General features: G+C 40.9%; 1 protein-coding gene across 2 annotated transcripts in view; it reads left to right on the top strand.

Annotated features, from left to right (window-relative positions):
- Positions 1 to 22,392, top strand: part of RAB11FIP2 (RAB11 family interacting protein 2) — a 39,789-nt gene that overhangs the window by 11,632 nt on the left and 5,765 nt on the right. Inside the window, exons 4-5 of one of the 2 annotated variants that reach the window (XR_005529332.1) lie at positions 20,654 to 20,699; positions 20,986 to 21,276. Coding sequence is in view for 1 of the 2 variants with exons in the window: in XM_039237372.1 (XP_039093303.1) it covers positions 20,654 to 20,699 (46 nt within the window). In the remaining variant the exon portion in view is untranslated. The remainder of the gene's footprint in view (positions 1 to 20,653; positions 20,700 to 20,985; positions 21,277 to 22,392) is intronic. The other variant, XM_039237372.1, reaches the window with a different exon arrangement.

Raw genomic sequence — 22,392 nt, 5'->3', positions numbered from 1 at the left:
TTCCTGTCATTTTCAGGAAAATGTTCCATCGCTTTATGATGGGTATCGAGTTGTTTGTGATTTAAAATCGCTGCTCCGCTTGCTTTTTAATGACAAATCACAAGTAGTTTGGCATTATCAGTATCAACTAGTATGTTGTGTGGTTCACCCCACAATTTGTAAAGTCATGTGTGTCTGCATCAGCAGTATATAATTTTCCAAAAACAAAAAAACCCCTGTTTGTTATACCATTTTTTAAAAATTGTTCATAGCCATTTCTTCTTTAACACTGGGCTGGTCTTCCAATGGAATGTGGAAATGGTGGGTGTGTTCACCAAACAAGATGCCCTGTTTTTTATTTTTCAAACAGAGACGCAGCTAGACCCTTAGGTGGGGACATGTGATGAAGTTCCTGAAGAGTTAGCTTCCTGAAGAGTTAGCAGCAGAGATGTCTACCACTTCCAGGTCTGACCTTGAAAACGTCCTGTGCAGTCATCAGTATTGCCTCTCTTCCTCAGTACCTTAGACCGGGGGGTTGGCAAACAGGGCTCGGGGGCCAGATCTGGCTTGCTGCCTACTTTTATAAATAATGTTTCAGTGGGGCCCAGCCTACCCATTGGTGTGCGGGTCCTTCTGTGCTACAGCGGTAGAGTTGAGTAGTTGTAACAGAGACTGTAGGGTCAACAAGGCCGAAGCCAAAGATATTTATTATTTGGCAGTTTACTGAACTAGTTTGTTGAGCCCCAGGCTAACTAAGTGGGGATCTTTGAGAAGGGCAGGGCCAGAAGATAGGGGCAGCCCGCGTCCCTGAATGCATGTGGAAGGCCACCCAACCAAGCAGAACTGATTAAACCTTGTCCGAATGATACATTCTCTGAATATTAAGTGAACTGCAGTTTTGGCATCTACTTACCACAACACTTAGCGTTATTATTAATAATTAGGGCACAGGGGCCATGGTAACATTGGTGTGTTTAAAAAGCCTAGTTCAAAAAAGTTTAAGAACCACTGATTTATACCACCAAATCCAGATTTGCTAAGCTATCTAAACTTCTTAATAGCTATCCCCATAGCACCTAGACCAGTGCACATCCTTAGTGCTGATCATCAGGGACTCCTGGGGCCTTCTTTCCAACTACAGTTTATTGGGTCCTATCTCATACTGAATTAGAATCTTTACCGTGAATGGGCCCTGACAGAAACATCAACATTTTTAAGACTTCCCACTGATTCTCAGTCAGGCTTAACAATTACGAATCCAAATTATATCCTGTATTTCCAAAGAGTTCAGTAAGTACTAACTGATGAATAGGAATTAGGAGTCCTGTTGGTGAACTCAGAATTAAAGAGATGACAGAGTCACATTTGTTTTGCTTCTGGGGCCCTAAGCGAGGTGGAGGCCAAGGTAAGGAGATCAGCTTGACTATCACCCACATGTGGGGTGGAGTATGAGGTTTGGCCAAATGGCTAAGACACATCTAAATTATGATAGGCGTCAAATAGCAGGCAGAAATGTCCGACGGCTTACTATTTATGGCATCTGTGCATGAATTGTGTCTCAGGATTCAGGTAAAACCTAGGCATCCGTAGTGATGGACAACACTTAACCAAATGTGCTTGTGTTTGTATGCTACCTGGAATAACTTGAAGAGAAACTCTGTGATGTGTGTTCTTCTGAGGCTTCATGAAAAAGTTTAGGATTGAAGAACTCCACCCAGTCAGGGGAATTCATTAAGGAGAAAGTTGGTTTGTGTATGTCTTATTCTACAATTTAAGAAATACATAGTCAATGATACCAGCATACCCTGTATGAAGGGCTGATGTTTGATGTTAGAGAGGAAGCTCGTTGGAGAACAAGAATTTATGGGCAGTATTTTGTATGCCGGAGAATTTAACTTTGGGGAATATCCTTCTTTTGGTCACTCCCACAAAGACCATGCTTTCCCTTCATTATTTTCTACCATGTGACAAGCTCTCAGTTGCTTTGTGTTCACTTGATGCTGTGTTTTATAATATCATTCTGGGTGTCACTGATTTTATTAGAGCATAGAAACATATATTTCCATTTGCTGTGGAAAGACCTGTTTGCCCCTTAGCTGTTTTTTGTTTTGTTTTGTTTTTTTTAGGACAGTACAGAAATAGCATCTGAGATCAAACATTCCTATCTATCCCTAGTATTTTATAATTTTGCATGACCGTATGCCTTTTGCTTTTGGGATCACATTGACCTACTTCCCTTTCTCCCTTCCTTCTTTCCTCATAGACAGTCCATTCCTGTCTATGATTGTATCATACCTTTCTTCAAAGCTAGAAAAAAATTGGTCACCTAGAATGTGTATTTAAATGTGTTTCTTATTTTCACAAATTACCAATCACAGTAGGCCTATAAGCATGTAATCATTATGGAGTTACAGAACATGTTCATGAAAAAAAGATGGACTTTTTTTTACTATAGGCCTACATTTTGATTTTTAAAAGTTATAGTAAACAAGTGCTCCTAAAGAAATAATCCTATTCATAATTTTAATGTCTTCATTTTTATAACGCTCCTTATGGAGCTTCTACCCCCTTTGTGTGAATTTAAAACTCAGTCTTTGACATAGTAAACTTTAACTTGCATAAGGTTTATTTTAATAGCAGTATTTATTTTTTTCAAATTTGTACAGTATCTAATTTTGCCTGTTATTCATGACAGGCTATACGTCTTTTACATGGCTGAAAACTTATGGCCTCATTTACGAGACAAAAAACAAAAACTTTTGAGATGATTTTTAGAGCCATTAATCCATTAGTGTGCCGGGATTTGCAGAATGTATCCAATGAAACAGTGACTGGGAACATGGAATATGCCATGTGATTAGTTCCCTTAACACTAACTAGAACTTTTATGCTGAACTCCCCAGATACTACTTGAAACTTTTTTACCCTTTGTCATCCTAATACTCATTATAATGGCTCTCATTAATTGGTACATCTCCCGACGGGTTAATTTGCAGATACCAACCATGCCATCCTTTTGCTAACTCACTAATGCAAATTGATATTTATAGACTTCAAAATTGAAAACAAAAAAAGCTCTGTAACAAAAAAAAGACAAAACTTTGCTAAGTTGTTGTTGTTATTATTATTTTGAACTGAGAGATTAAGATACAGAGCGATTTTGTGAGAGAAGAAAACCAGCCAAAAAAATCCACAAAAACGACTGTAGGCTAATAAACTGATGTGAAAATTTCTCAATTTACAGCACTTGACAGGTGCTAAAAGAAAAGCATCTTTAATTTTAATGTGTTGTTAGGACCTCTTTAGAGAGACTGTACAAGTTATTAACAAGGTCCTCTGAGACAGGAGACGGGTAATTAACAAGACCTATGGAGATATAGTTTAGGTAATTAACGAGCTCTTAGGCACTGGACACAGGATAACACAGCGAGTCCAATAGTTAGAGAGAACAAGTTGTTATGATATGATCAAATACAAGATATAGTACGTAAGTCCCCTTGAGATTTCTGATAGGAAAGTATTAAGATTATATTCTGGTGACCCCCCGTGCACCAAATTTTATAAATCAATATATAAATTTTAACTTTTAAGATAGAATTTGAGAGGATTATTTCTTTGTAAAACCAACAAGCAGGGAAGCTTGTTACACATAGATTAATAATCTTTGTTAATTGCCATTAATGAACATGGACATTATGAGAACAATACCTTGGAAAGACATAAATTATATGATTCAAATTCTTTTAGACATTTATTGTTCTTTTTAGTTACCTGTTGGTGAAAATTCCAGAGGGACCTTGCTTTCCTCATTCCCTTTAAAGCTCCCAGGATCAAGGCCAGAAAGGCAACTGTTCTTCACCAGTGTAGTTTTTCTGTAATATGCACAGGTCCCTCCAGTCATGCTCTTGGGGTACTTTCTAGAGATGTCCAATTTCAGACATTTGGTGTGGTTATTTCCTACATACATTTGAAATTGTGGGGGTATGAATTGATTTTTGGTTCAGAAGACTCCCACAGTCAGCAGACCTTTATCATAAACATGTTATACTCTGAAGATTGAGAATAAAAAGAAAGCCCTTGCAGGTTTCCTGATTCATTCTCTTGCCTCCTCAGGGTGACTAATCCAGTCCTTCCGGATGATTTACTCTAAAGTTCAGATCTGATAATCAAATGATATTTTCATTTGCATTGTTTTTGGATAGTTACTATATACAAGAAAATCAGAGGTTATTAAGAAGATATAAATCCTGCTCTTAGAGTTCATGGAAGCAGTCACATACATATTAAGTCTCAATTCCATGCTAAGGACCGGACATAGGCACTGGGGAACCATGAAAGTTATTTAACTTAGGTTGTAATATGATCAGAGTAATAGCTAGCCCTGGAGCATGAGGAGCCTGGTGGGGACAGGAATGGGAAGGGGTAGGAAAACTAGTTAGAAAGTTAGAATAATGGTAGAGGCGAGGATGGAAAGGAAACATCTTGGAGATGTGTTCCTTGTGTATGTGGAGGTCTGGGTGGTGGAAGACTGGTAAAGGAGAAGAAACAAGGATTATTTCAATGATATGTCTTTCATCAGTGTCTTAAATTTGATGAAACACAACTTACAGTGGTTCCGCTTATGAATTTTCAAGTTTATGATGGTGGTAAAGTGATACACACTCAGTAGAAACCATACTTCAGAATTTTGAAGTTTGCTCTTTTCCCGAGCCTATGAAATGCTGTAGGATCCTCCCTCATGGGGCTGGGCCACGGCAGTCACCACAGCTTGCAGTCAGCCACTCGATTACGAGGGCAGACAACTTAACAACCACTGTGTACCCATACAGCCATCCTGTTGTTCACTCTCAGTATAGCAGCCAATAAATTACCTGAGATATTCACCACTTTATTATAAAATATGCTGCGCGTTAGATGATTTTGCCCAACTGTAGGCTCATGTAAATGTTCTGAGCACATTGAAGATAGGCTAGGCTAAGCAATGATGTTTGGTAGGTGAGGATTATTAAATGCATTTTCAACTTGTATTTTCAGTTTATGATGAATTTATTGGGCCATGACCCCACTGTAAGTCAAGGAAGATCTATATTATAGCAGTGTCAGCTCTGTTGTCTTTTGAATCAAAGTTGGCATTTTAGTCTTCATGGAGAAGTTCAAGTTTGTTTTTTTTTTTAATGAGGCATTGTTTTATTTTAGAATTTTATTTTAGAAATTGAAATTATGTGTTCTGAGTTGTTGAAGACAAGTTAGTATCAGCACCGTGATAATAGTTCTTGAGAGCTTGTGAATACTGAAACACACCTGGCTTCTTTCAACACAACAATGCAGATTTCTGTAACTGCTTATGGATTTAATGCATTTAAAGTATGTTCACCGTAGCATTGTAATAACTGCGTGGACTTCTCTGTAGCAGTTTTACCAAATCGTGTCCCTGTTAGAATGCTTTTGTTTGTTCCTTATAAGAAAATAACTTCTGTTTCTCTTATACTTAGCCCTTACTTCTGCGTACACTGCTTTTCCAGGCTTCTGCTTCTGTGTTTAGAACATTTTCTTTTGGGCCACTATATCACCCATGGCTACTTTTTGCCATAACAGTAAAGCTTTAACTTTTGAAATACAGGTACTGTTTCCATGTTTCAATATATATGGTAGTAGTGTTAACCTGTGCCTAGGTTGTTTTAAATAGCTGCTGGTGATAGAAAATAAAGCAACTGATCTGATTATGAAATGACTTCCTTTTTATACATTTAACTAGTTTCTAGGAATATTAGGATCTAGATATTTGACATTTGTTTCCTTGAACGTATATTTTAAGGACAAATTATTGTTCTGTAATTTGATGTGTTAAATATAATACAATTCTATCATATAACATAATTATAATATGAATATTAAAATGTGATATGGTAAATATGTCAGACATCAGACAAAAATGTATGTATTTGATATAGTAATTTTCATCTTAGAAAACTTTCTGACAAAAGTGCCAATCCCACTTAAAGAGCAGTTAGATGAGTCAGCTTGGCCTAGAGTAAAACTTAATTCACCAGTTTTTAAAAATTGTTTTAACAGCTCTAGTAGGGCTGAGGGTGGGTGGCTCGAAGATAGAATTCACAGGGGACTAAAGTCTTAGTGACCACAGGAGCTAGGGTCAGGGATGTGTAAGCAGTGACCCATAATGCAGGCAGAATGCACTGGATGTTGCACACAGAGTTTACTGTAGAAAAGGCAGAGGAACACTTCGCTAGAAATTGAGAGATGCTTCTTCAAGGAAGAGGCCTTTGAGCTCATTCTTGACCATCAGATATGATTTTGTAAGTTGGGGAATGAGTGGAGAGACAGTTATTATAGTAAATAACAAAGCTTATTTTAAAAAAGTTGAGATGTGTTTTGAAAGAATGTTTTATACATAGTGACTCTGGACTGTTACACCATTAGCTCTTTCCTCGCTACTGGGTAGTTCTACCATTTCTTTTTTAGTTGGAGTCTTGGAGCTATACTCTATGTCTGACATTCTCTGCCTGGTATCTTCCTGAGGAAGTATGTTGGCTACTTTAGGTGACCGGCGAGCCAATTAATGAGGGCCCTGCAGCAGCTCTGCGTTAAATATAAGAACCTCTTTGTTGTGGATCCTGGAGGGAGGAGGAGGGTTCATGTTAATCCCATGTTTTGATGCCTAGACGTATACAGTATATTTGTTTCATATAGATTTTTTTTCATTTTCCAAGAAATTAAATGCTCTGCATTAATTATAAACGGAACTCAACTCATACAGAACATAATCTAATATTTGTTTCAGAACATATATTTGATTACCTTCTTCCACTCATAGGTTTTGCGGGATAACATGAAAAGAGAAACACGGTAAGAGTAGACTATTCCGAAGAAAATTTAGGAGAGGTATTAAGAGTTCAAATTTCGGACTCCGGTCTGGATTGAGACCTGTATAATCTTATTTATTATTTAGCCTTCCTACACCTCATTTTTTTTCAACTGGAAAATGGAATAACCACTGTCGTGACCTTGGTGTTGTAGAAGGGATTAAATAATGTAGTGCACATGAAGTACTTAGGGTTGTTTGCTCCAGGTCGAACCCGACGATGGGAGCTCCTTGCGTGTCATCTACAGAATATGTAATAATAGCTTTAAATTATCATTAGAATCATTATTTCTAAGTAATAATGTATTCTCAACTTAAAGTAGAACTTATGGGCCCACATTTCTCATTGATAGATATATATTTGACAGAAAACAGTAAATTTGATAGTTCTTCTAGTTTCTTTCAAGATATGTTCCGTAATCACCTTTGATAAAATAAACTAAATCACATTAAATAAAATACTCTGTATTAAGTAGAAAATGTATTACCTTGCAAGGTAAAAGTGTTATCATCAATATTGCTATAAGACCTTGCACTCCAAAGTTCTTGCATAGCGCTTGTGAGGACAGTGCAGCATAAATATCTAAGCTTTGGCTTTACCTTAAATCATGCTGAATGTTTTCTAAACTCACGCGGCTGAGCTTAAATTGTTAAAGGAGGCAGTTCAGACTGTTGTAATAAGGTTAGACACTGCCTATGGAAAACCCAGAACATTCCAGAGTCCCCTTTGGGAAAAGCGTTGCTGCCTCAGGAAATTCACACAGGCGCTAGTGTATTCCTTCTAGCCAAGATTTGAAGGTGGGCTCATTCATTCTTTGTCAGGGGAGGTATCCTCTATTCTCACCAAGAAGATAAGATTCTGCTTGAGTGGTCTCTTGACTCAAGGCTCTTTAATATCCCTGAAATAATATTAACTGGCATTTTTAATATTCTGTCATTCTGGTTTTAAAAAATATTCCTCGGGGCACCTGGGTGGCTTGGTTGGTTAAGCTTCCGACTTCAGCTCAGGTCATGATCTCACGGTTCATGAGTTTGATTCCCACATCAGGCTCTGTGCAGACAGCTTGGGGCCTGGAGCCTACTTCAGATATTATGTCTCCCTCTCTCTCTGCCCCTCCCATACTCATGCTCCATCTGTCTCTCAAAAGTAAATAAACATTAAAAAAATTTTTTTAAATAAAAAATATTCCTCACTTAAGAGAAAAAAATATAACCAAAATTTAAATATATTTTTGTATTGTCATCAGCTTATTTTTTCGAATAATAGGGAAGGGTGGGGTCTTATACGGTCATCTTTTTGTGCCTTATATCTTTAGACTACAAGACAGTATGTATTAGGGTGACATCTTAAAAACAGATGTTAGTTTTAGAACTTGATGATAAGGGATGGACATTGCTCTCCTGTGTCATGGGACAATTCTGTGCATATTGTGAAACAAGGATGCATAAGACAGTGCCTCTGTCTTTAGAATCATAGGCAGGTGAATACAAAATATGTAATTAATTGTCCTAATTGGTGGTGCAGTTAGTAAATGCTCACAGAGCTAAAAATGACAGGAGATTAAATGGGTGGGGTGAGGCAGTCTAGGCATCATGGTAAAGGTAGAATTGGCAGAGTCTCAAAGGATGGGTCTCTGCAAAGAGAGAGGAAAGTGTGTTTCTGAGTGGAGATTAAAATGAGACTGGGCAGTGTTAAAAATTTGTGTTTTAAGGGGCCGTCAAGAACCCAGCAGGCCTGAAACTGTAAAGGTTGGAGGTAGCAGCGGAGATGGGACCTTGTTAGTGGGAACTTAGCATATCAGAATGAAGAAGTTGCACCTAACGCTGTAAGAAGTGTAAAGATTTTTTTGTCTTATGAGTGATGTGGTGGAAAAACAATTGTGGGGACAGCCAGAGAGCAGTGACATGGGTATTGCATATATAATATGGGCCGCAATAGGAAGAGACACTCACGAAATCAGAGAAAGATGCCAGTGAGACCCCATTTCTAAGTTCAGGTTTTAGGTTTGAATAGGAACTGTTTGCATTGAAAAGTAATTTTATTTATATAGCTTGTAGGAGCAAGAATATGGGGAAGTTATGGTAGCATCAGAAATTTGCACATATGACAAGGTGCACTCTTCAAATCAGTGGATTCCTATGTTTAAAATGTTCTTAGTGGGGCACCTGGGTGGCTCAGTTGGTTGAGTGTCTGACTCTTCATTTTGGCTCAGGTCATGATCACAAGGTTGTGGGATTGAGCCCCGCTTTAGGCTCCTCACCAAGCATGGAGCCTGCTTGTGATTTCTGTCTCTCTCTCTCTCTCTCTCTCCACCTCCGCTTCCATCCCTCTCCCTCCCTCCCTCCCTCCCTCTCTCTCTCTTTCCCCCCCACCCCATTTCCCTCTCTCCCCCCACTCATTTCCCTCTCTCCCCCCTGCCCCTCTCCGCCAATTATGTGCCCACATTCTGTCTCCAATTTAAAAAATAATAAAATGTTCTTAGTTTTAAAAATATTAATAATATTAAATAAAAACCATTGTAATAATAAACCATTCAAAAAAACTGGCTGAGGGATACAGTATAATGTGTAATTTCCAATAAAAATATTTATCTACTTTTGGAGAGACTAGGGAGTATATTTTTATACAAAACGATATATTCTCTTCCAGCAAAATGTTATAATTTTGTAGCCCTGTGAAATCAATTCTTGGTCACCCAGAATGTCTTTTTTCTTTTTAATTTTTTTAAGTTTATTTGTTTATGAGAGATTGAGACCGCGTGAGTGGGGGAGGGGCAGAGAGAGAAGGAGACACGGAATCTGAAGCAGGCTCCAGGCTCTGAGCTGTCAGCACAGAGCCCGACACGGGGCTCGAACTCACAAACTGTGAGATTATGACCTGAGTCGAAGTTGGACGCCTAACCGACTGAGCCACCCCGGCGCCCCACCCAGAATGTTTTAAGGCTGGGCTTCTCAGCTGAAGATGAGGAGTGCCCAGAAGTCTCACACTTGCCCCAGCAGCTCTGCTTCTTGGGAGTGCGCATAGCAGTCTGGGGTCTATATCACCTAGTGGAGGGGCCCTGGTAAGTGTGGCTGCCTTGGGCACCTCCTCCTTGAAGGCTCAGCGAAGATGACGGGGCTTGGGAAGCTTGTTGCTTTCTGGCCAGGGGCTTCATTGCAGGCTGTACTTGAACATCTGGGGCCTTCCTGGTGACAGAGGGCACCATGACTTCCTCCCCACAAGCTGATTTTGCCCCAGATACAGAGCCAGCTTGGTACTCCTGGCCCAGGGCATTGTGGGCTCTCTGGCCTCTTTGCCTAGGCCAGAGGGACCCAGGGCCAACTTGTCTCCCCTCCCTCTCCCTCCATGGAGGCGTTTCTTTTCCCCAGGCCCTCAGGCCCTCACAGGAAAAGGCTGATCAAGGGTGCTGGGTAGGCCTTGATCGTACAAGCCATGGGGCTTATGTTGGGAATTTTGTGGATGGTTTGAGCGACTGTTATTTCCTTTCTTCACCAGGAGAAAATGGCAAGTTAAATTGGATTGAATATGATAGTCTTGATGAAATATACTTTAATTTCACAGGTCTCTTTAAGTCTCCAAATTTTAGGACATCTTCCACAATATATCCGTTACTATTCATGATTGAAAAGCAGCTGGCTCTGAATTTGCTGCCCATGATCGCTGGTGTCACTGACCACAATTTTTAATTGTCTTGCCTAGGAGATCTCATGAAAGACGTCCTGTGAGAATATTAATAAGCAAATTACTTCTAATCCCCATAGACATTTGTGTATTAGGTCTTGTTTTGCCATTCAGGTTATTCAGTGTGTGTGCCCAGTCCCAGGAGAGACAATGTAGTATTTTAATCTATGACATCATTAATTTGATTTGGAGCTGACTTTTTTTTTCTTTTTTCCTAAGAAGGAAAAACAATATTGAGTTGCACCTTGCCTCTTAAACCCTCTTGAAATATGCTAAAGGTTGTGTTTCCTAGTGGCAGCTCTCTTTGGATACTTTATTTTTTAGGACTTTTATAAAGAGGATCATTAAAGAACATTTCTTTAAACCCCTTTAACATTGAGCCTCTGTGGAATAAATGTTTTCGGGACTTGCCAGAAAAATCTCAGATATCTGCATTGTGGTCAAATATCTGAACTAGTAGACCTGATTGGGAAACTGGATAGATTCGCTAGCTGAATTGATTTTACTCTAAGTCACCAATTTGCAACTTATTTCAATTCATATTAGCAGTTTGTAAGTATCAGAAGAATTCTTCCTATCTTAAAAAGAACTGAAAGACATTCCATTAATATACTGTCAGGTCTAGATATACTTAATCTTTGTTACTCAGAAAAATGATTTCCTTTGCTCTTTGGGGACTTGAAGTCTTGTTAAAATTTGTATTGGCCTACAGTTGATTTACTTGGTCAACTATTAGCCCAGTTCTTAGAAATTGTTATTAAGCACTGGCAGTTTTCAGCGTATATTTGTTAAGCACCCGCCATGGTCTAGGCACTGGGTCAGATGCCAGGACTGAAAAGATTAATGAAGTATCATTTCTTTCTTCAAGTAATTTATAGCAGAGGGAGCAGGGAATCCAGGCATAAGATGGATTCCCAAAAGGCAAACTTAAAACATAAGTCGTTTATTTTTTAGAGCAGTGTTAGGTCACAGCAAAATTGAGCAGACGTTGCAGAGATTTCCCATAGGTGTCCAACCCCCCCCCCAAATGTAGTCTCTGCCATTATCAACGTCCCCCACTGGGGTGGTACCTTTGTTATCACTGATGGACTTACAGTGACACATCATCACTCTGCAGAGTCCATAGTTTACATGAGGGTTCACTTGTGGTGGTGTATATTCTGTAGGTTTGGGCAAATTTATAATGACGTGTGTGTACCTTTATAGTATCATACAGAGTGTTTTCACAGCTCTAAAAGTCCCTTGTCCTCTGCCTATTGATCACTTTCTCCTCTCTGACCCCGAAAACCACTGATCATGTTACCATCTCTGTAGTTTTTACCTTTTCCAGAATGTCATAGAGTTGGATTTCTATAGTCTGTAGCCTTTTCAGATTGGCTTCTTTCACTTAGTAATATGCATGTCATGTCTTTTCATGGCTTGATAGCTCATTTCTTTTTCAGCACTGGATAGCATTCCATTGTCTGTGGTACCACCATGTATCCATTGACCTACCAAAGAACATTTTGCTTCCAGGTTTCGGCAGATATGAATAAAGCTTCTGTGTGCAAGTTTTTGTGTGGACATAATTTTTGACACCTTTGGGTAAATACTATCCAGTGCAATTATCGGATCATATTGTTTAGAGTATGTTTAGTGTCGGGGTGCCTGGGTGGCTCAGTCGGTTAAGCATCTGACTTCAGCTCAGGTCATGATCTTGCAGTTCATGAGTTCTGTGCTGACAGCTCAGAGCCTGGAGCCTGCTTCAGATTCTGTGTCTCCCTCTCATTCTGCCCCTCCCCTGCTGGTACTCTCTCTCTCTCTCTCAAAAAAAAAAAAAAAAAGTACGTTTAGTGTTATAAGAAACCATAAACTATCTTCCAGAGTGGTTGTGCCATTTTGCATTCCCTCCAGCAATGAATGAGAGTTCCACATCTTCATTGGCATTTGGTGGTGTCGGATCTCTGGATTTTGGCCATTCTTATACGTGTGCAATGGTATCTCATTATTGTTTTAGTTTGCATTTCCCTGATGACACAGGATATGGAAGATCTTTTCATACATTTATTATCTTCTGTATCAGTTCCCTGGTGAAGTTGTCGAGATTTGGGGCCCATTTTCCAGTGGGTTGGTTTGTTTTCTTATTGTTAGTTTTAAGAGTACTTTGTATATTTTGGATAATCCTTTATCAGATGTCTTTTGCCAATATTGTCTCCCACTCTGTGGCTTGTCTTTTCATTCTTTTTAATGCCTTTCACGGAGCAGAAATTTTTAATGAAGTTCAGTATATCTGTTCTTTCTCTCATGGATCATGCCTTCTGTGTTGTATCTGAAAAGTTATTACCATACCCAAGGTCATCTAGATTTCCTCCTGTGTTATCTTCTAGGAGTCTTATAGTTTTTGTTTTACATTAGGCCTGTGATCAATTTTGAGTTAATTTTTATGGAAGTTTTAAGGTCTGTGTCTAAGTTCACATACCTTATATTTGAATAGCACTTTGTCATAAAAAAAAATGTCATATTCACTTCTTTTATCCTTCTTTCAATCCTAATATTTTGAAATAGGCGGTGGCATTTCTTATTTCTTGGTTAAAAATCTGAAATGTAGAACAAATAGTTGTACTAGGTGATGGGCAATAAGTTTGGAAAGATCAATGAGTCAAGTCCAATAGGCTTTGCAAACCAGGCTCAGACATTTGTTTTTTCATGAGGAAGTTGGAGGCCGGAAGTTTTTTGACAGATAACTAACAAGGTTCGACTTGAGCTTTAGAGTGTCCCACCCAGCCATGCTGCTTAGGCTGAATTGGACAAGGAAGGACTGACAGAGATTGTTAAGAGGCCGTTGGATTAGCCTGGACTGGGGGTGATGTGGTGGCAATGACCGCAACTAGCAAGGAAACATCGAGAGCTCTATGTCCAGAATCTGGCAGCTTACTGATGAGGCATACAAGCTGCAGGCTGGAGTCAAGGGTATCTCTGAGGCTTCACCTTGGGGAACCAGGAGGCTTGGTTGTACCAGAAATCAGAAAATCAAACAGAACCGATAAGAAGTCAAGATGATGATTGGTTTGGGACATATTAATTTTCAGGTACAGGTGGGATATCTAATCCGAGGCTTTAAAGAGACATTTGTAAGGGTGATGTTGCAAAGGATGTTGCAGTTGTAGTTGAAGAGAAAAGACTGAGCAGCCACCAGGCATTGTCATGGTGGTAGACGGAATGGTGGGAGAATCTGAAGTCACCAAGGCAGAGTAGAAAGAAGTCCGAAAACAGAACCTTAAGAAATATCCAGGGTGAAAAGACGAAGATGACAAGGAAAAAGAGGAATTGGTAACGTAGGAGAAAATCTCGGTGACCAGATATCACAGAAGAGAGTCTCAAAAAAAACAAAACAAAACAAAACAGTCTCTGGTGTCAGATGGAGCTGAGAGGTTAAAGACAATGAGGCTGTTGCCTTTGGTAAAAATAATTTTTCAGTGACAGTAAAGCAGCAGTGAGTGTTGGTGGGGGGGGGGGTTGTTTCAGATGATAGAAGGTGAGTGAGTACCAAAGTCAGCCAGGGTTACGTGGGAGGGATTAGAAATTGGCCAAAGAAAAGTGGGACAGTGTCAGAGGAGCGATGGGCTGTAAACACGCTCTGGTTAGAGGATTAGGAAATGACTGGGATGGTAGTGGGTCCACCGAGCAGGCCCGTCACAGGGAGCGAGGAGGGGAAGCAGAAGGTGCAGCTGATCAGCTGGGGTTCTGACTGAGTGGATCTGGCCGTGGGTAGCCATATCCCACCTTGAGTCCTCTTCCTTGGGAAAACATGTTTCAAGAAATTCTGTTCGTGAAAATGTGTTATAAATTGTAAGGCCGTATACAAATATGAGGCGGTATTCAAATTCCGGTCACTTGGATCAGTTACACCATTTCAGAACTGCAGGTGCGATCAGTCGTTAATCATGTATTTCTAAGTTGAAAATCATTCTGAACATAAAGCACTCTGGCTTTATGAGTGTGAAAAGTGTTGTTAAACGAAGGCCAGGAGCTTTTCTGCGGCCGGCCCATAAATGTGAATTGTCATTTACAAAGTAAGAAGACCGTGTATACTTTGGGAAGAAAGAAAAGAGTCTTAAAATAAGTAGTTACAGAGCAAAAGCCAGGATCGCAGGAAAGAGGGTAGTGGAGCTCATTCCTAGGAATAATCATGGTAGGTTGTTTTTCTTTGATTCTCTCTTTCTTCCTCCTTCCTGATAGATAAGTAGGACAAACCTGTGTCTTTAACGGCTTCTAGTTACGAAGTTAAGAGGTCATGGTTTATTGGATGTTCTTGTATCACGTCTAGAGCCCCAGCAGGAAACAGATGACACACGCAGAACAGATAATTGAAGAATGTTGGGTGAGAGACCAGGTACCGAGGGGTGCCTGGGGTTAAGGACACCGAGGAGGGAAGGGAGAGCACCAGGAAGTGGCAGTGTCTCAAGGGGACAGGTGTGGCTGCGTCTGTGGTTGTTGATAGAGAAGCCAGTGCTTCAGACTGTAGTGCCTCCCCTTTCGGTCCCCTGTCTCCTGCAGGTGCCTCCCAGGGCCAGAGAGGAACCGGAAGCCACTGAGCAAGGTGGCTCGAATGACGCCCTGCGCAGAGGTCAGCCTCCTGGGGTGGAGGGAGGGCAGACTGGAGCAGGAGGGGGAAACGGAAAACAGTGGGCACCATTATTTCAAAACGTGTTGCTTGTCAGAGCCTGTTTCCCAGCTCTTTAAGACGATCTGAATCTTAGGCTTCGTCGTTGTCATCTCTGACTGGGAGAGACCTCAGGAGATTGTCCTGGACTCCCTGAAACCAGCCCTCTCTGAGCTCACAGTTCAGAATGCCTGTGGGGGAGAAGTGAGGTTCATGGCCCCAGAGCTTGGGCCGTGGAGGAGCTCAGCTGCCTTTCTTTGAATCCTGACTCTTTCACTTAGTAGTTACTGTGTTAGCCTGAGTCAGCTTCTTAACCTCTCTGTGCTGCTTTCCTCTTCTGTAAATGGAAACAACACAGCACATCACAAGGATTATGTGAGTTAACATATCAGGGGCTCTGAAAGTTGCCGGGTACCACAGTTAAAGTCAGTAAAGTATCAGTTGTTGGGGTGACCGGGGGGTTCGAGGAGCTCAGTTGGGTAAGTGTCCCACTCTTGATTTCAGCTCAGGTCATGATCTCATAGTTCCTGAGTCAGGCTCTGTGCTGACAGTGTGGAGCCTGCTTGGGATTCTCTCTCTCTCCCTCTCTCTGCCCCTACCCCATGCGCGCTTGCTCTTTCTCTGAAAACAAATAAACATTAAAAAATATACATTTTTTTAAGTATCACTTGTCATAAGGCTTACCTTATCCCTTGCCTTTGCTTCACTGTAAATGGAGTATTTTTTTTTCCTCTTTTCAAGTGTCAGGTCACGTGTAATTCTTAGGACATACTCCTCTCCTAACTACATTTGCCACCAAGGTGAAGCCCTGGGGGTCCAGTCGCTACTCTCACAGTTAAACAAGAAGATCGGTAGGATAGTATCCTTTGAAAATGCTGTCAGAATACCGCCCTCCCTTCCTTCTTTGCCCCCTTTCCAGCTAGGTGGGTCGCCTACCTCCTGGGTTTTGCAGGTGACTTGAATTCACTTACTAAAGACACAGGGGGCACCTGGGTGGCTCAGTCAGTTGAGCATCCATCTTCGACTCAGGTCATGATCTCATGGATCGAGCCCCTCAGCCCTGCTCTGTGCTGACTGCCAGCTCAGAGCCTGGAGCCTGCTTCGGATTGTGTATCTTCCTCTCTCTCTGACCCTCCCCTGCTCACATTGTCTCTGTCTCTTTCTCAGAAATAAATAACACATTAAAAAAATTTTTTTTAATAAATAAAAACCACAGGTGGCAGGCCAAAATGGCTTTAGCTTTATAATTTCAGAAGTAACGGGGCCTGGAAAGAGGTATTATAGGAGACATAATAATACTTGTTTTTAAATGCCTTCAAAAGAGCTTCAGGCGTTGCTATGTGACTTGTCACTGAAAGATTTAAAATCCTAGAACTGGGAATTTACACAGTTTGCATTGTCTTACACTAATAAGACAGTTAATCAGTTTTAATAGATCTTTGTTCTTCTGTGGGGTTTTTTTGCTTCTTTTTTTTTCTTTTTCTTAACAAGCCCTTTACACATTTTCGCTCTCAATAGTGTCTACCCTCTCGTAGATATTCTTGCTCCAAAGATTGTTGTTTGTTAGAGAAAATGAAGGACAGAGAAGAAAATGATCACTGCTCAGTGGCTTAGTGATTTGTGCGGCGATCAGTTTGATCACCTTGTAAAGACCAGTAGGCTTTTCTGGCTTAGCTCTGGAAGGCTAGTCTCCAGATATTTTAGGACAGTTTCAAGTTCTCACCAGTTTACTTATTTTCTTACTCAGTATTTATTTTAACTTCAAAATACATTAACAAGTGCTGTTACAGAAGAGGTACTGATGGCGCCTTGAAACCTATTTGAGTACTATTAACTTCAAAGTTGTCAGGTAGAGTTTACTTGGAAAAATTTGTTAAAATCTGGGAAATAGCACGAGGCAAAAAATAATCTTTTATGTAAGAACTCTAGCGTGTTTAAGTAAAATACTTCCTTGGCTTAAAATGTCTTTGAAAACATGAATTTAAAATATTTTCATCAGTTTAAAATTTGCTTTAAAGTTCTTTATAAACCCCCCCAATTCCTTCAGTTTGGTTTTCTAAAATTGTGTTTTAATCGTAAGTTGAAATTTGTACAGACGTTTTCAGTAGGAGCGTGTCTAAGTTTATCCTACACCTGGTTAAAAACACACCGTTTTCCCTAACCTCTCAACAGCTTAGCTGAGCAGTCAGACTGTATTATTCGATATCTTGTCTGACCGGAGGACAGCCGTCCAAAGAGAAAGATAACACAAATTGGGGCCACACTTCGATAAATAGAGACATTTTATTTTTCACCAAGCTCATTCAATCCAGTTCAGTTAACTCTTTTTCTCCCCCCCGTAAGGACAGATCAAAAAAGGCAGCCGTGAATGACTGAGTTTGTCATGTGTTTGACACGTCAAGTGTGTGAAAATAAAGCCAACCACAGGGGAGGGGCTGTGCCTTTAGATTTCAGACAATGTGCCGTGCAAGAGCCCTCTCCCCCTCCACTCTGCGCTGTGGGCCGCTGGACAGTCCCAGCCCTGGGCCAGAGTGGGGGGCCTGGGGGCTGCTGGCATGCTGCACACGATCCCCATTTTCCCTTCCAGTCTGCGACATCGTGATGTAATCCCTCCTGAGAATTCCCAGGCAGTTTTCAGGCTGGCATAGAGGTTCACTTTAGTTCCGTAGGCTAACGCCGTTAGTCATTACATATTGGTGGTTGTGGGAGTTTGGTAAAACCTGTGTCCTAAAGGTCTGTTTTCTAAAAAATCTTTATTACAATAAGCACAACACCTATATTTCTCTTTTTCAGTTCAGGAATTTCTTCCCGAGACACAGAATAGGGGCGTCCTGTTGTTGATGAGATTCGTATGGTCATAATCCTTATCTGTGGTGATGCTGTCACCATACTGCTGAACATGAGTTGTCTAAATAGCATTTATGAAAGAAAATTAACATTGTCGAAAACCTGCCTGTTGCTCTACAGATCAGGTCTAAGAGCCCCTTCTTCTGCACCTAAAGCCTCAAGGGCTGCTTCCCACCGCGGCCCTGTGTTCGGGTCCCTGTAGTGTCCCCCAACGGCACTGCTGTCTCCCAGCCCCAGGCCGCACGACGCCTGTCTCCAGAACCCTCTTTCTCTGCCAGACCTATCCCGCACCTGATTTGGAATCCTACTTTTTCCTTGACTTTGGCCCTCCTTAGCTAACTGCTAGGGGGGTCATTTCCTCCCTCCATGTGATCTAAACATCAGACTCCCAAGAGCGTGCTCCCCACCTCCCCAGCCGCAGCTCTGCCCAGTGCCCACGCAGAGTGAGGTGATGGTTCCTTGCTGGGGAACCTCCCTGTCCTGTGAGTTCAGGGCTTCGCCAGTGTCCACCGAGCAGAGAGCAGGGCCCGGGCTCTGTGTCACTGCGAGACACCCAACACATTCTAGGGCCCAGCACCCCGCCCCCCCTTACCAGCTGGAGGACCACACCCAAGTTCCCTAATCTCTCTGTGACTCGTGTCCTTATTCTGAAAATGAAAATCACCCCCATCTGATGGGCTGTAGAGATTAAATGGGTTCATTTCGGTCAAGTGCTTAGAATAGTCTGTGGCACAGCCTCAGTGCTGTGTAATGTTTCCTAAATAATTCACTGACCACACCTGTCAGTCACTGCGCTCAGTGCTTTCCGTGTTGCTGACTCGCTCCGTCTTTACACTAGTCTCCTGTGCACGTGCCGTCTCCACCCCCACTTTACAGACGACACCCAGGGAAGTGACTTAATCAGGGCAGGATTAGGGCAGACTCGGGATTGGAGTTGACGCTGCTTGGCCCCAGGGCCCTAGGTCACTTCTCCCTTTTAACCACCGTGGTGAACTGCAGCCCGGACTGAGCCGCGTTGTCCTGGAGACTCTCGGTTGGATGGAGAGATTTGCGACAGGATGTGTCCCTTGACCTGTAGACGGCTTGCTGTGAGCGAATGGCAGGGACAGATGAGTCCCACTGGACCCTGGGGTGAACCGCCTTGGACCGAAAGTCAGGGAGGACGGGAACCACACGCGTCAGCAGCTGCCCCCGCGGCACCCCAGGCCTAGCTGTGCCTCATGATACCGGATTTTAGTTTTTGTTATTTTCTCTGAAGCCGTGCTTCTGTCAGGCACTTGAGGCTTTGCTGGTACACTGGCTCTTCTAGTCTGGAACCATCCAGAACACCATAAAGACAGGGAATGAGAGAATGGCTCAGCTGTGTCAGCCTGTCGATGGCGTGTTCCTCTGTAGGTATTTAAAACGTGTTTTAATCCTCCCTGCCATGGCCCCCGGCTCTACTAAAATACTAAAGCTTATCCATAGGAATTCTAGCTAGAGAAGGTCAGCAATCAGTTCTGGAAGCTTGTCCTACAAACCTTAGTCCTAACAGATGAAACGAGGGATGTGTGAGGTGTTCTCCCGGGCAGGTGGGTGCGCAGAGACCCTGAAGATTGACAGCTTGGGCTGCGCCCCTGTAGTAATAGGGATTTTCCAGACATCACATCCAGTGTCCAGACTTTTCGTGCACACCATCAAAAGTTTTTAAAGTGAATTTCTTCAAAGGATTCCAATTATTTGGCCGATAAAGCACGGATAATGAAAAAAAAATGTATATTTTACAGTTAAGTCTTTTTGTTTGGGGGAGGGGGATAAAAAGGTTCCTAGGACAGCAGTGCTTTGTAGAGGCTCCAATGTCCAATACTCTTAAGTGCCGGGTCAGAGTTAAACGTGAATGGCAATGATGAAATATTTACTCATCAGATGGCTTTGAAGTTCAGCCTCTTTTTGGTCACAGCCCCTTCCTAATGGACATGTTTCAAAGAAGAAAATGATTATAGCATTCAGCTGTGAAGTTCCCTTACTCCCTGCATGGAAGAAACCCATTTTGTTTGGGTCCATTTGGGTATTTAAATTTTGAAGACCAGTTGCTTAGAAATCACATTAACAACGGAAATCATTCATACGACTCTGAATTCATTCTCATTGAACAGATAGTGCATAAAAGTTAACTTTTCTAATACCTGTATAATTTTTTTAAAAGATTGTTTTAACTCATGTATTCTACAGTCTTTCCAACCTAAAGTTTTTGAATTCTCTGTAGTTAATAGTACAAGACTTGAGGTGAGTGCATGTGTGTAAAATGAAGAAGTTATAAAATTCGGTTTCATGAACTGTCTTGCTGGGCAAAATTGCTTATGTTTAAAGATGTTTAGAAACTATATATTTATATACAGTTCTTCAGTTGTGATAATAACTGTAGGGTTTTCCTTTAAAGTTTAAAAGTATAGACACTTTAGGATGTTGAGTAAATTCTGTTTTTCTTCTCCATCCTGGATTAAGTTTCACTCGGCCAAGTAAGTTAGGACTTTAGAAATTGTTGTTGCAGTGTGGGTTAAAAACGTTCTGTTTTTCTGTTTCCTCAACCACTGTGGACTGTGTGATACGCTTTTAACCTTTATGTTTGTCTTTCGTCACTTAGTTTTCATATGAATCCAACAAGCAATGAGGACCTCAGGAAAATCCCGGTAAGTGGCCGAGAAAGTGGCCAAGGGGGTGGGGGGTTGGTGCATCATCAGGAAAGAAACCACAAACTGACCTTCTGCCTGGCACACATGTTTCCAAAGGCCTTCATGCTGAACCCCTCAGTTACCTTTGGCTTATAGCTTAATGTGGTCATCTGGGGAGAAAGAAGACAAGCAGAATTCAAGCTCAGTCTTTAATATACGCTAGCATATGATCTGTAGAGATTCAAGCAATATTACAGTTACACTTGAATGAAGCTAATTTAGAATCCACACGTTTTGTTTACAGACTTTTAAAATTGATGTGAAAGCCGTATGTCAAGGCCAACTTTATAGTTATGAAATAAGAGCGTGGGGGAAAAATGAACATTTTTTGTTGTTGCGACAATGATGGAAGAAAGAATGAAACGGCCTGTTAACTTTCAACAACAGGGAAAGCATCTTGGCAAGAGATCTAGATCCCCAGGAGAGTCTTTGAAGGAACCTTTAGGACACTTACCTTCTTAGAACAAAACCAAATATATTAACAGGCTTGGAGGCGACCATCTAAATTAACTCCTATTTTGCAAGGATCAGTCAGGTATCTCAACTTCATTTTATTGTTGTTTGAAGTCCACGTTTGGGTCTCTGTTCAGAGTTACGCTGCATCTTCAGTCAATTCTAAACGCGTTAAAATCTAGAGAGTTAAGTTACTTTACGAAACTATGGGCACATGTTCTTGGTGGAAAACTGAATTCCCATTGAATAACAGAAATAGAGCCTTTATTCCAAGAGACTAGTGGTTGCTGTTTGAACCATCTGTCCTTAATGTGTGTGATCCAGATGTATAATAAGAATTTTTAAAGCAATAACATATCACAATTTCCTATGATGTGATATGCCTAGAAGAAACTGGTGTGGTGTACGATCCATCCTGAATATAGTTATTTGTATTTAAAATTATAGAAAACATTATAGGAGCAGAGGACTTTGTACTGCGTTTTTGCCGTTTTATGTAAATGATTTATAAGTTTTGATGTTTCATAAATACTCAAGCCTTTATAATATGGCAGTCTGGCGAGAAATGTCAGAATATATGAAGTCAGCCTTTGATCAGATAGTAAAATGAATTCTATCAGGCGGTTACTTAATCTCAAACAAAATGCAACATCAAAAAATCGATTTAATGTGCAGCTATTGTTTATTAAGTAACCTTAATTACAATTTCTATGTGCTTGTAAATGTACTTTTCCCAATCGTGTAATTTATTGCTGTAAAAGCATCCTTAGAATTCTTTAAAGAAATAAAACGTGAAAATTGTTTTAGTTAAAGGATTTAAAGGTGATAAAAGAATCCTTGATGTGTGATTATTTTTCTCTGGAATACTAACTATTCTAAATGACAGTTGAAGGATTACTAGGTGTTGTTAATTTACCGCAGGATACAATTAAGAGGAGAAAGCTCATCCTTCTGCTGATCGTTATTGAGGAAAAGCGTTTGAGCAATTTTTATGTTGAAGATTAGAAGATGTTTGAAGTAATTTACATTAAGTTCTCCAATAATAGCCGTCCACCAAGTTATTTTTTTTCCCCTTCTGGACCTAGTATTTTGTAATTAAGTTTGTATGTCTTCCATGCTGGTGCCAACACCTGTCTGAAAGCGCAGTGTTTAAACAGGAGCAGTAGCCAGTTGAAAGGGCAGTGCGAGCTCTTTAAGG

The sequence above is a fragment of the Hyaena hyaena genome, unplaced genomic scaffold, assembly GCF_003009895.1.
Source record: "Hyaena hyaena isolate Hyena2069 unplaced genomic scaffold, ASM300989v1 scaffold_124, whole genome shotgun sequence".
NCBI lineage: Eukaryota > Metazoa > Chordata > Mammalia > Carnivora > Hyaenidae > Hyaena > Hyaena hyaena.
The sequence above is the reverse complement of the archived record's forward strand: the minus strand, read 5'-3'. Positions and strand labels throughout refer to the sequence as shown.